The sequence below is a fragment of the Aotus nancymaae genome, unplaced genomic scaffold (genome assembly GCF_030222135.1).
Source record: "Aotus nancymaae isolate 86718 unplaced genomic scaffold, 86718_ANA_hifiasm-v0.15.2.pri h1tg000043l, whole genome shotgun sequence".
Taxonomy (NCBI): Eukaryota; Metazoa; Chordata; class Mammalia; order Primates; family Aotidae; genus Aotus; species Aotus nancymaae.
Window position 1 is genome coordinate 14,332,889 of NW_026988457.1, and position 14,813 is coordinate 14,347,701.

A 14,813-nucleotide genomic window follows, 5' to 3' on the forward strand; every position below is an offset into this window, starting at 1 on the left:
CTGCGCCGTTCAAGCCAGCGGCGCCAGCGGCGCTGGCGACCCGTGTGGCTTCTCTGCGTGTGAATCTCCTGGTCTGTGGGCAGTAAAAATCAGTCTGGAAATACGGCGTCCACTCACCCTCTGTGCTTTCTCTCAGAGCTGCATTCCCGAGTTCCTCCTAAGCGGCCATCTTGGATCTCTCCTCCAATAGACATTTTTTTTTACCAAAGAAGATAGACAGATAGCCAATAAATACATGAAAGGATGCTCAACATCATTAGTCATCAGGGGAATGCAAATTAAAACCATAATGAGGTGCCCCTTTATGCCACTGGGATGACTGTGATCAAAATAGACAGATGGTAACAAATATTGGCAAAGATTTGAAGAAATTAGAACCTTCATACGTTGGTGGAGCCATTTTGAAGAATAGTTTCACAGTTCCTAAAAAAGTTAAACATAGAGTTTACGTGTAACCCAGCAATTTTACTGCTAGGTATACACCCAAGAGAATTGAAAATACATGTCTACACAAAAGCTTGTACATGATTATTTATAGCAGCATTCACAAATTCACAATAGCCCCAAAGTGGAAGCAACCCAAACATCCGTTGGTTGAATGGATGAACAAAAGTGATATATTCATACAATGGGATATTATCTGCCCATTAAAAAGAATGAGGCACTGATACATGCTATTACATGATTACCCTTAGATACATTATGGAAAATGAACACAAAAGCCAAATGTAACACGATTGCATTTATATAAAATGGGCAGAATAATCATAACCCATAGAGAAAGAAAGCAGATAATGGTTCCCAAGGAACCGGAAGTGGGGTGATCGATGGAATGGAAATGATGGCTAATGGGTACACCATTTCTTTGCAGGGTAACAAAAAGATTTTAGAATTAGTAGTGATGGTTGCCCAACTTTGTGTATATATTACAAACAACTGAATTATCTAAAAACTTCAAAAGGGTTAATTTTATGATATATTGATTATATCAAAATAGAAATATTAAAAGAAAAAAAGAAAGATCAATCTGGAACATACCTGGTTCTGGAAAAGCCTGCAGGTTTAGAGGCCGTGTTCCTATTCTACCTGGGAACCTTAGGATAACTGCTCTGGAATAAAGCTAAAAGGAGTATGGTTAATCCTAAAACATTTTCGAAAATATGAACACTTGGCCGGGCACGGTGACTCATGCTTATGATCCCAGCACTTTGGGAGGCCGAGGCAGGCAGATCACCTGAGGTCAGGAGTTTGAGACCAGCCTGGCTAACATGGTGAAACCCTGTCTCTACTAAAAATACAAAAATTAGCCAGGCATGGTGGTGCACCTCTATAATCCCTGTTACTTGGGAGGCTGAGGCAAGAGAATCGCTTGAACCCAGGAGGTTCAGTGAGCCAAGATTGTGCCACTATACTCCAGCCTGGGCAACAGAGTGAGAGTCTGTCTCAAAAAGAAAAAAAAAAAAGTAAGAAAGAAAGAAAAGAAAAAAAATTAACACTTTTCTGTGGGGCAGCTGGAGTATGGCTCTCATCTCTCCAAACTGTTCTTAATGCTTACTAAATTTATTTTTTTATTCGTTCATTTACTTGTTGAAACGTAAAGGAAATTGGCATAAGAAGTATTCCACAGTTTATTTAAAACTATGACATTAAATGAAGGAACAAAATTGATTGTATTTGATAATTGACTAAATATTATCAATTAAAATAATGAATAATAATTATTCCCTAAGAAGAGCATAGTGCTGAGGAAAGGAATGTTTGCTAAAGAGAGGACTTGCTGGGCATGGTGGCACATGCCTATAGTCCCAGCTACTTGGGAGACTGAGGTGGGAGCCCCTGGAGATAGAGGCCACAGTGAGCCATGATCACACCATTGTGCTCCAGCCTAGGTGAAGAGTGAGACCTCATCTCTAAAAAAAATAAAAAGAAAGAACTTGTTTTTCTAATTTCCCAGTGTTTCCCTGGTTCCCACAGGTCCCTATTACTTTGTCTCCTCTCCAGACTTGTGTTTCTAGCTTTCCTGTTGGGTTGAGTAGATCATAAAATTCATTAGCTTTGAATACTGTAACTAGTTAGAAAACTAGTTGGCAAGCATATTGAAATAAATTTGAAGTAAGATAGAGGCTTCATTTTTGTATTTAATACTATATTCTTCTAAAATTCACAGATACCTACATTTAATACTTTACTACTTATTCTTAAAACTAACACTGGGTTTTCACCTTAATACATCTCTTAATATTTTAAATTGAGTATCATTATCTATGATTTGAGAGTCTGGAAGTGATAACTCCATGCCATTTTGGGTAATTCCACCTTTACTGTAAATTCCGTAGACACTTAATACTGTCTTTGCTATAACAAAGGAAGTAACGTATTTGTTGAAGTTATAGAGTTACTGGGATGCTAAATGGGAAAGTGTCACAAAGCCATTCCTATTTAGGGCCTCCTCTCCTTAATTCTTTATGATAACATATAGATCCTTGGAAGTGTCAAAAGCCTTGTATTTACAAATGTCTTGGTTCATAATTTTGATTAATGAGAGGAGTAGGCCCTGAGAACCATGCTTTTAAAAGCAAGATGTTTGATACTAGGCCTCGATGGACTGGTTCTTTTTCTGTTTTTTCTTAACATGCGATCCCATATGTATTTGTTTTTCTGTCTAGGTTTACGAGCAGGACTAGCTGCCTCAATTGCTGGGAGTTCAATTATCAACAAAATGTTACTAGCAAACATTGACCCTTTTGGTGCCACCCCATTTATTGACCCAGATCCAGATTCCGTGTAAGAAAATGCTTTTGCAAATATTTTGTTGGGGTTTTTCTTTTTTCTTTTTAACATGAATTGTAACATTTTAAATGGTATTACAATAACTATGGTTCCATATTAAAAAAAGATCAGAAAATTACAAAAGTTGATAATGCCAAGCACACTGAGCCCTTTAAAATTCAGTGGTCGCCATGATCTGTCCCTGAGGTAGGTCCCTTTTCAGCCCATTCTGTCTGAGAGCAATCCTCTGGCAAAGGAAGGCGCCAATAAATAGAACTGATGCTATTCCCTTTACCTCCTTTCTTCTCAGTCTTGCCAGATCTGTCGTCTTTCCACGTCAGCTTCTAGGTTTACTTATTTTGGGAATCTTTTGGCCCACACGGATCTCTTCCCTTCTTAAGACTCCTACAATTTTTTGGCAGTTCAATATACACTTTCTTTTACTTCCATTCTTAATTTTGCTTTTGTTATATCTCATTTCTGTAATGACAGTCCTCAAGGACAGTACCATATTTTAAATGTTCCAAAACACCTAGAAGAATGGATTGGATCTAGTACTCTTTTGCTCAGTAGATATTTGTCCATTGTTAAGCGTAGAAGGAGGAGACTTTCTAATGATAAACAAATTAAAAAAAAAAAAAAGAGAGAGAGAATTGGCACCTGACTGTAAAGCCCTCCTGTAATCATCTGCATTTTTCTGTAAAGTGAGGAACTTACCTAGAACTAGAACTAAGATGTTGTTACAGTTAGTAGAAAACTACACCGTAACTGTGTGTCTGTTTTGCCTTGCTCACCATCCCTTTATGTCACATGTGCCAGATATTGTACATATGTCCTGTGGTTGTACACATGGCATAGGAATACGAAGTGATTAGCACCGAGCTTTACAACCTACTATAAGGAATGGAAGCTTAAATGGTGTTAAGTACTATCTTGTGTACAAATTGTAATTGTTGTAATGAATCTGAAATTGACTTTGATGTACTTTTCCCTATGATCATAGAGATGGATATTCAGAAAAATGTGTCATGAACAATTACTTTGGGATTGGATTAGATGCAAAAATTTCATTAGAATTTAACAATAAAAGAGAGGAGCACCCTGAAAAATGCAGGTAATTGTAGTAAAAGTAATAATGCTATTACATAAAGGCAATTTTTCCCTCATTTGTTATTTCTTTTGCTTGCTCTGCCTTTAAGGAGTAAATAAAATTTCCTGAAACTGCCTGCCAATATTTATTTTCAGGAGCCGAACTAAAAACTTGATGTGGTATGGAGTCCTTGGAACCCGGGAGTTACTACAGAGATCATACAAGAATTTAGAACAAAGGGTTCAACTTGAGGTAAGTTCATCTTAAAGAGATTTCACATTATCTTACTTAAAAAATATATCATTTGTAGAGCTAATTTGACCTAAATGCCTTTTGATTAGTGATTAAATATTGAAGGGAAAAATGGACATGATTATCAACATTGTACTAAAGAAAGTATATACACAGGATATGAGTGACACACTTAATTATCATCATCATTAGCTCCTGAAATTGGGGCTACTCTGGAGTTGTGGTGCCCCATATAAAAATGGAGCCAAGGGAGCACATTTATAGGAGAGGGTTTTTAATGGATTTTCTCATTTAAGTTTCGAAATTCTGACCCAATTCTATAATAACCAAAGTTTTGCAAATCTCTGAAAATAACATTTGTAGTGAATAGAATCTTTTAATTTAAATGTATATTTTTTGCTTGAATCATTTCTAACAAGTGAGTAAAATTAAAAGAAATTTTGAGCATTTAAATGTTTTAGTGTTTTTTACTAATTTAAATAGGAAATTTAGGACAGAAAGTTATTTAATCTCTTCCAACAACAGAAAAAACAAGGCTGGAGATATGGCTCTGAAAAGATTATTAATTTCTGTGAATTTTATTTTCTTTTACCTTTGATCCAGGACTCACTGTTTATGCTGATAGGCATGTCTTTCCTATCTTGTATCATTTTATAACTGTATATTTTTAATTAAAGCTTATCATACATATAGAAAATTATAAAATCTTAAGTGTACAGCTCAACAAAATAAACAGAGCATTATTATTTTGGGTATCATCTGAGCACTGGAAGGTAGACTAAAGAGGTGTCTATCTCACATTTTGTAAATGCTATCCTTGACACCCCATGCCCAGGTCAGTTTAGGTGCCCTCCTAATCATGTAATCATTCTTTTTCTTCTTAATATACCCTGATTGGCCACTTTTTTTTTTTTTTTTTTGGAGACAGAGTCTTGCTCTGTTACCAGTTGGAGTGCAGTGGCATGATCTCAGCTTATTGCAACCTCCGCCTCCCGGGTTCAAGCAATTCTTCTGCCTCAGCCTCCTGAGTAGCTGGGACTATAAGCACTTGCCACCACACTCAGCTAATTTTTGTATTTTTAGTAGAGACGGGGTTTTACCATGTTGGCCAGGATAGTCTCGATCTCTTGACCTCGTGATCCACCCGCCTTGACTTCCCAAAGTGCTGGGATTACAGGTGTGTGCCACTGCACCCGGCCTGGCCACACTCTTAAGGACACATAGAAAGTTGTTTTCATCTTTGTTATCCCCAGTGTTTAGCACAGTACTGGTCCTGTTTTGAGGGGGAAATGGATGGGTAAGTGATTGCGTTAGCACAATTTGTTAAGTGCTGTGATCAAGCATAGCCAGCTATCTTTAAGGGTTGGAAAACTAGCTGGATCTGAATGGCTGGATGGTCTTAGATCTTGGAAGAGCCTCAGCTCTTCAGAAATAGATTTAGTAACCTCTTCCACTGGTGGTCCAAATTTTGAATAAGATGTCTTACTGACACAGCTGCTTTGTACTCTCCTTTTTAAAAGGGTCTTAATCTTTTTTGAGTTGTAGACACCTATGGCATTCTGGTGAAAATAAAGACCCCTTGTCAGAATATTATTTTCAAATGCATTATATGAAATACAGTCTTACAAAAGAAGACTTACCAATAATATTAAAATAAATTAACAACGTATTTTATGTTGCTGAGGAATAATATATGTATTTCATCATTACTGTATCAAATAAAAATCTAATGGCATGTCTAATAAATACCATAACTTCAAAGTAATAATGAGCTTATATTACGGGATATCCAAAACATCTATAATGTAATATAAAAATGTCTCATTTCTATTGATGATGAAATCACAGGTGTTACTACTGCCTTTTTTTCCTGCATTTATAATTGAGGGCAATGCTAAACATCAGAGGTTAGTGAAAATACAGATACAGATTTTTACCACAAAGTTAACAAATTGCCTGAATCTATCCATGGACTCCAGTTTCTGAACCTTAAGAACACTTGATAGAGATGTATACATTAAATGATAAAAGAGGAAAATGAGTAAAACAAGATAAATGAAAACATGTTAAATTACATAAAAATAAAGTAGAAAGCCCAGGCATGGTGACTCACACCTGTAATCCCAGCACTTTGGGAGGCAAAGGCAGGTGGATCACAAGGTCAGGAGATCAAGACCATCCTGGCCACCATGGTGAAATCCCATCTTTACTAAAAATACAAAAATTAGCTGGGCGTGGTGGTGTGCTCCTGTATTCCTAACTACTCTGGAGGCTGAGGCAGGAGAATCACTTGAACCTGGGAGGCGGGGGTTGCAGTGAGCCCAGATTCGCCGCTGCACTCCAGCCTGGCGACAGAGCGAGACTCTGTCTCAAAAAAGAAAAAAAGTAGGAAAAGTAAAGCATTCTTTGCCATAGTTAACAAAAAATAATGATAATGAAGTAAACCAAAAGATACATTGTACTTCTATGGACAGTAGAAGGCCTGTTATCTAAAAATTCATTTCTCTGGTGATGGTTCACTTGGGATAAAGGTGAAGAGAGACCCACACCTTGGGAGGCTCTTTCCAGAGAGCTGCCTTCACCAGTGTCAGTCCTTTTTGCTTTTTACTCTTATGTTTTTGCTCAGATAACTTGTCCTTCCCCTGTTATATTGTGGTATGGAAGGAGACTGACTTCATGTCCTAACTTTAAATTTGTGCCAAACAAAGACTTTGACCTTGGTTTCCCTACATACAAAATGGATAACATAATGATTTTGTGCAAATCATAAATCAGTGAGCTAAGGTACTGTAAATCACAGTGTAAATGGAAAAGAACTGTACAAATACAAACTTTGTTTCCCAAGCCACATTATCAGTGATTCTGATATATACCCAACCTTCAGAAATTCAGAGTGAGATTTAGAATCCTTTTTACAATTAAGGGAATTCGAGAAATGTAAAATAACATCATATTATCATATTTTGCTACTTTTAGAGTAGAAACACCTTTCACATGTAAATGGAAGAACTGGATTAAAATTTCAAACATTTTCCATAAGAAGGATGACTTTTTTTGCCCATAATATACCTAATCTGCATGTGTCAAGCAGCCTATTCTATTTATTAACTGAAATAATAATTATACACTGTGTCAAGTCCTGTAAGCACTAAGATAGGCGAAGAAAAACAAATAACTTTAGGCTGGGTACGGTGGCTCATGCCTGTAATCCCAGCACTTTGGGAGGTCTAGGCAGGCAGATTGCCTGAGCTGAGGAGTTAGTGACCAACCTGGGCAACACGGTGAAACCCTATCTCTAATGAAATACAAAAAATTACCTGGGCGTGGCACCAGGTGCCTGTAGTCTCAGCTACTCGGGAGGCTGAGGCAAGAGAATTGCATGAACTCGGGAGGCAGAGTTTGCAGTGAGCCAAGATCACACCACTGCACTCTAGCCTAGGTGACAGAGCAAGACTGCGTCTCAAAAAAAAAAAAAAAAAATAGAAAGAAAGAAAAACAAATAATTTTAAAAAACAGTCTTCATCTGTAGGCTATCATGAAATATGTGATAGAGAACAAGTGGTTGTTTAACATTTTTAGTTATTTCAAATCTTCCCATATCTGTGTCTTTTTAAAAAACAAAATAGAGTTTATTATATTAATAGTAATTTCTATCTTTGTTTTATTTATTTCAGTAATAACTAGTTGTAACTACTTTTTATTTTTATTTTTATTTTTTTTATTTTTTTTTTTTTATTGCATTTTAGGTTTTGGGGTACATGTGAAAAACATGCAAGGTTGTTGCTTAGGTGCATACGTGGCAGTGTGATTTGCTGCCTTCCTCCCCTTCACCCATATCTGGCATTTCTCCCCATGCTATCCCTCCCCAATTCCCCACCCCCCCGCTGTCCCCCCCCACTCCCCCACAACAGACCCCCATGTATAGTGCTCCCCTCCCTGTGTCCATGTGTTCTCCTTGTTCAACACCCGCCTATGAGTGAGAACATGTGGTGTTTGATTTTGTGTTCTTGTGTCAGTTTGCTGAGAATGATGGTTTCCAGGTTCATCCATGTCCCTACAAAGGACGCGAACTCCTCGTTTTTAATGGCTGCATAATATTCCATGGTGTATATGTGCCACATTTTTCCTGTCCAGTCTATCATCGATGGGCATTTGGGTTGGTTCCAGGTCTTTGCTATTGTAAACTGTGCTGCAATGAACATTCGTGTGCATGTGTCCTTATAGTAGAACGATTTATAATCCTTTGGATATATGCCCAGTAATGGGATTGCTGGGTCAAATGGAATTTCTATTTCTAGGTCCTTGAGGAATCGCCACACTGTTTTCCACAATGGTTGAACTAATTTACACTCCCACCAACAGTGTAAAAGTGTTCCTATTTCTCCACATCCTCTCCAGCATCTGTTGTCTCCAGATTTTTTAATGATTGCCATTCTAACTGGTGTGAGATGGTATCTCAATGTAGTTTTGATTTGCATTTCTCTAATGGCCAGTGATGATGAGCATTTTTTCATATGCTTGTTGGCCTCATGTATGTCTTCTTTTGTAAAGTATCTGTTCATGTCCTTCGCCCACTTTTGAATGGGCTTGTTTGTTTTTTTCTTGTAAATCTTTTTTAGCTCGTTGTAAATTCTGGATATCAGCCCTTTGTCAGATGGGTAGGCTGCAAAAATTTTTTCCCATTCTGTTGGTTGCCGATTCACTCTATTGACTGTTTCTTTTGCTGTGCAGAAGCTGTGGAGTTTGATTAGGTCCCATTTGTCTATTTTGGCTTTTGTTGCCAATGCTTTTGGTGTTTTGGTCATGAAGTCCTTGCCTACTCCTATGTCCTGAATGGTTTTGCCTAGGTTTCCTTCTAGTGTTTTTATGGTGTTAGGTCTTACGTTTAAGTCTTTAATCCATCTGGAGTCAATTTTAGTGTAAGGTGTCAGGAAGGGGTCCATTTTCTGCTTTCTGCATATGGCTAGCCAGTTTTCCCAACACCACTTATTGAACAGGGAATCCTTTCCCCATTGCTTGTTTTTATCAGGTTTGTCAAAGATCAGGTGGTTGTAGATATGTTGTGTTGCCTCCGATGCCTCTGTTCTGTTCCATTGGTCTATATCTCTGTTTTGGTACCAGTACCATGCTGTTTTGATTACTGTAGCCTTGTAGTAGAGTTTGATGTCTGGTAGTGTGATGCCTCCTGCTTTGTTCTTTTTGCTTAGAATTGACTTGGCTATGCGGGCTCTCTTTTGGTTCCATATGAAGTTTAAGGTGGTTTTTTCCAGTTCTGTGAAGAAGGTCATTGGTAGCTTGATGGGGATAGCATTGAATCTGTATATTACTTTGGGCAGTATGGCCATTTTCACGATATTAATTCTTCCTAACCATGAACATGGAATGTTTCTCCATCTGTTTGTGTCCTCTCTTATTTCGTTGAGCAGTGATTTGTAGTTCTCCTTGAAGAGGTCCTTTACATTCCTTGTTAGTTGTATTCCTAGGTATTTTATTCTCTTTGTAGCGATTGTGAATGGCAGTTCGTTCTTGATTTGGCTCTCTTTAAGTCTGTTATTGGTGTATAGGAACGCTTGTGATTTTTGCACATTGATTTTGTATCCTGAGACTTTGCTGAAGTTGCTTATCAGTTTCAGGAGCTTTTGGGCTGAGATGAGGGGGTCTTCTAGATATACAATCATGTCGTCTGCAAATAGAGACAATTTGACTTCCTCCTTTCCTAATTGAATACCCTTTATTTCTTTTTCTTGCCTGATTGCTCTGGCTAGAACTTCCAGTACTATATTGAATAGGAGTGGTGAGAGAGGGCATCCTTGTCTAGTGCCAGATTTCAAAGGGAATGCTTCCAGTTTTTGCCCGTTCAGTATGATATTGGCTGTCGGTTTGTCGTAAATAGCTTTTATTATTTTGAGATACGTTCCATCGATACCTAGTTTATTGAGGGTTTTTAGCATAAAGGGCTGTTGAATTTTGTCGAAGGCCTTCTCTGCATCAATTGAGATAATCATGTGGTTTTTGTCTTTGGTTCTGTTTATGTGGTGAATTACATTTATAGACTTGCGTATATTGAACCAGCCTTGCATCCCCGGGATGAATCCTACTTGATCATGGTGGATAAGCTTTTTGATGTGCTGTTGTAATCGGCTTGCCATTATTTTATTGAAGATTTTTGCATCTATGTTCATCATGGATATTGGCCTGTAGTTTTCTTTTCTTGTTGAGTCTCTGCCAGGTTTTGGTATTAGGATGATGTTGGTCTCATAAAATGATTTGGGAAGGATTCCCTCTTTTTGGATTATTTGGAATAGTTTCAGTAGGAATGGTATCAGTTCCTCTTTGTATGTCTGGTAGAATTCGGCTGTGAACCCATCTGGGCCTGGGCTTTTTTTGGGTGGTAGGCTCTTAATTGCTGCCTCGACTTCAGACCTTGTTATTGGTCTATTCAGGGTTTCGACTTCTTCCTGGTTTAGGCTTGGCAGGAGGCAGCTGTCCAGGAATTTATCCATTTCCTCCAGGTTTTCTAATTTATGTGCATAGAGTTGTTTGTAATAATCTCTGATGATGGTTTGAATTTCTGTAGAATCTGTGGTGATATCCCCTTTGTCATTTTTTATTGCATCTATTTGGTTATTCTCTCTTTTCTTTTTTATTAGTCTGGCTAGTGGTCTGTCTATTTTGTTGATCTTTTCAAAAAACCAGCTCCTGGATTTATTGATTTTTTGAAGGGTTTTTCGTGTCTCTATCTCCTTCAATTCTGCTTTGATCTTAGTTATTTCTTGTCTTCTGCTAGGTTTTGAGTTTTTTTGATCTTGCTCCTCTAGCTCTTTCAATTTTGACGATAGGGTGTCAATTTTAGATCTCTCCTTTCTTCTCATGTGGGCACTTATTGCTATATATTTTCCTCTAGAGACTGCTTTAAATGTGTCCCAGAGATTCTGGTATGTGGTGTCTTCATTCTCGTTGGTTTCGAAGAACGTCTTTATTTCTGCCTTCATTTCATTGTTTATCCAGTCAACATTCAGGAGACAGTTGTTCATTTTCCATGAGGCTGTGCGGTTCTGGGTTGGTTTCTGAATTCTGAGTTGTAACTTGATTGCACTGTGGTCTGAGAGACTGTTTGTTATGGTTTCCGTTCTTTTGCATTTGCTGAGGAGTGATTTACTTCCAATTATGTGGTCAATTTTAGAGTAGGTGTGATGTGGTGCTGAGAAGAATGTATATTCTGTGGATTTGGGGTGGAGAGTTCTGTAAATGTCTATTAGGTTTGCTTGTTCCAGGTCTGAGTTCAAGTCCTGGATATCCTTGTTAATTTTCTGTCTCGTTGATCTGTCTAATATTGACAGTGGTGTGTTGAAGTCTCCCACTATTATTGTGTGGGAGTCTAAGTCTCTTTGTAAGTCTTTAAGAACTTGCCTTATGTATCTGGGTGCTCCTGTATTAGGTGCATATATATTTAGGATCGTTAGCTCTTCTTGCTGCATTGATCCTTTTACCATTATGTAATGTCCTTCTTTGTCTCTTTTGATCTTTGTTGCTTTAAAGTCTATTTTATCAGAGATGAGAATTGCAACTCCTGCTTTTTTTTGCTCTCCATTTGCTTGGTAAATCTTCCTCCATCCCTTTATTTTGAGCCTTTGTGTATCCTTGCATGCGAGATGGGTTTCCTGGATACAGCACACTGATGGGTTTTGGCTTTTTATCCAATTTGCCAGTCTGTGTCTTTTGATTGGGGCATTTAGTCCGTTTACATTTAGGGTTAATATTGTTATGTGTGAATTCAATCCTGTCATTTTGGTGCTAGGTGGCTGTTTTGCCCTTTGGTTGATGCAGATTCTTCATTGTGTTGATGCTCTTTACCTTTTCGTGTGTTTTTGGAGTGGCTGGTACTGGTTGTTCTTTTCTATGTGTAGTGCCTCCTTCAGGAGCTCTTGTAGAGCTGGTCTGGTGGTGATGAACTCTCTGAGTTCTTGCTTGTTCACAAAGGATTTTATTTTTCCTTCACTTATGAAGCTTAGTTTGGCTGGATACGAAATTCTGGGTTGAAAGTTCTTTTCCTTAAGGATGTTGAATATCGGCCCCCACTCTCTTCTGGCCTGTAGGGTTTCTGCTGAGAGATCTGCAGTGAGTCTGATGGGCTTCCCTTTGTGGGTAACCCGACCTTTCTCTCTGGCTGCCCTTAGTATTTTCTCCTTCATTTCAACCCTGGTGAATCTGATGATTATGTGTCTTGGGGTTGCTCTTCTAGAGGAGTATCTTTGTGGTGTTCTCTGTATTTCCTGGACTTGAATCTCAGCCTGCCTTGTTAGGTTGGGGAAGTTTTCTTGGATAATATCCTGAAGAGTATTTTCCAGCTTGGATGCATTCTCTTCGTCACATTCAGGTACACCTATCAAACGTAGATTAGGTCTTTTCACATAGTCCCATATTTCTTGTTGACTTTGTTCATTCCTTTTTACCCTGTTTTCTCTAATCTTGCCTTCTCGTTTTATTTCATTGAGTTGATCTTCGACCTCTGATATCCTTTCTTCTGCTTGGTCAATTCGGCTGTTGAAACTTGTGCATGCTTCACGAAGTTCTCGTGTTGTGTTTTTCAGCTCCATCAATTCGCTCATATTCCTCTCTAAGTTGTCCATTCTTGTTAGCATTTCGTCAAGTCTTTTTTCAAGGTTCTTAGTTTCTTTGCATTGGGTTAGAACATGTTCTTTTAGCTCACGGAAGTTTCTTATTATCCACTTTCTGAAAGCTGATTCTGTCATTTCATCACACTCATTCTCCATCCAGTCTTGTTCCCTTGCTGGTGGGGAGTTGTGATCCCTTGTAGGAGGAGAAGTGTTCTGGTTTTGGGTGTTTTCATCCTTTTTGCGCTGGTTTCTTCCCATCTTTGTGGATTTTTCCACCTGCTGACTTTGTAGTTGTTGTCTTTCTGCTTTTGGTAATTTTAAGTCTGCTGTGGCAGAACTCATAAACCCCCGAGGTGTTCTGTCCCAGGGAGTTACTGTTTTATGATGTTCCCCTGTGCGGTTGCTGTTTTCCCTGCCCACAAGGTGGCAGCCTAGTCACACTCAGGTTGCAGAGGCTTCGCTAAGCTGCTGTGGGCTCCACCCAGCTTCCGTGTGAACTTCTGGGTGTAGTTAGAACTGCTTCCGCTATGTTGGCCCGCCCCTGTAGTGACGGAGTCTCTGTAGTGGCGGATTGCCTTGGTACAGAACAGCAGGGTGCCTATGGAGAACGCCCCTCCTCCACAGAGCTGGACCGTCCCGGTTTCAGTTGTGTTTCAGGTCTTCTTGCTGGGTAAGAGGGGACACCGTCTCATCTGATCTGCCTCCGGAGCCTCTGCGTTGGCTAAAGCCGCGGCTCTGAGATTCGTGGCGCTGGCCTGGCTCCCCGTTTCAGCTCCCCTTGCTGGCTTATAGGGGACTCAGACTCTCTCACTTTATACAGTGAGCCGTTGCCTCAGGGTGCCGGCCCAGCGGCTGCGCCGTTCAAGCCAGCGGCGCCAGCGGCGCTGGCGACCCGTGTGGCTTCTCTGCGTGTGAATCTCCTGGTCTGTGGGCAGTAAAAATCAGTCTGGAAATACGGCGTCCACTCACCCTCTGTGCTTTCTCTCGGAGCTGCATTCCCGAGTTCCTCCTAAGCGGCCATCTTGGATCTCCTCCCCCAATGCCCACTATTGAGGCTGACCTACTTTTTAAATCATTTAAAAATAATGGAAGTTTACTGTATGCCTTTAATTCTTACAGCTTCACGAGATAGGTATTATTATTCAGTTCAGAAGAGTTAATGCATTTGCTCAAGTTCAAACAGCTAATAATTGGAAGAGCCAACATTTCAAATCCAGTGTTTTTTCCGTAAGACAATTTGTAATTATAACGGAAGAAGGACATTTACTAATTTCCCACATGTGTTCTAGATGCTTTCTTCTACCTTATCTCATTGGCCTCACTGTATGCTAAGAATTGTTAGCCCATTTTACAGAGGAGCAAAGTGAAGCTCTGAAAGCTTAAGGGACTTAGCCAAATACTAAGTGACAGAATTCAATCCAGTTTCACCATCTTCCCTCCATATCATATTTTCTGGTGAAAGAAGCAGACAAAACAGACACTAATGAGAAAAAAATACATAGCTGCAGTTGGGTTGCATTTTGCAACATCATGAACCACACATAGCAACATGGAATGGCTAGGGGCCAGATCTGGTGGTGTGCACCTGTGATCCCAGCTACTTGGAAGCCTGAGGCAGGAGAATCACTTGAGCCCAGGAGTTCAAGACTGCAGTAAGCTGTGATGGCACTACCACATTCTAGTCCGGGTGACAGAGCGAGACCCTGTCTCTCAAAAAGAAGAAGTAAATAAATAAAAATGACAGAATGTGGGGCGATTGGAAATATTTCTTTAAATTTTAACATTCCTAAAGTTTTTCCTGGATATAAGAAACTTTTGAATCATGTAAATTTGTTAATTTGTTGAATCTGTGCTCCTCGTATTTTTCTAGGAGACTCTATGAAATGGACATTAAGCATTTAGATTTAGGTGTGTTGCTTAATATATATATGTTCAGTTCAGCACTGCACATGAGACTTCCTTCTGAAAATGTTTGTTTTCCATACCATGTTTGCAAATAAAGTGCATCCATTTAGAAAACGTTTTTAAAATATTTCTTTTATATTTATAGAGATAGTATTTTTTCCCCATTTCCTTTGTTAGTC

General features: G+C 39.0%; 1 protein-coding gene across 3 annotated transcripts in view; it reads left to right on the top strand.

Moving 5' to 3' along the window:
- Positions 1-14,813, top strand: part of DGKH (diacylglycerol kinase eta) — a 194,560-nt gene that overhangs the window by 152,973 nt on the left and 26,774 nt on the right. For all 3 annotated transcript variants that reach the window (XM_012476780.3, XM_012476781.3, XM_064361779.1), the window contains 3 exons: positions 2,667-2,784; positions 3,773-3,883; positions 4,015-4,111. In XM_012476780.3, coding sequence (XP_012332203.2) covers positions 2,667-2,784; positions 3,773-3,883; positions 4,015-4,111 — 326 coding nt within the window. The remainder of the gene's footprint in view (positions 1-2,666; positions 2,785-3,772; positions 3,884-4,014; positions 4,112-14,813) is intronic.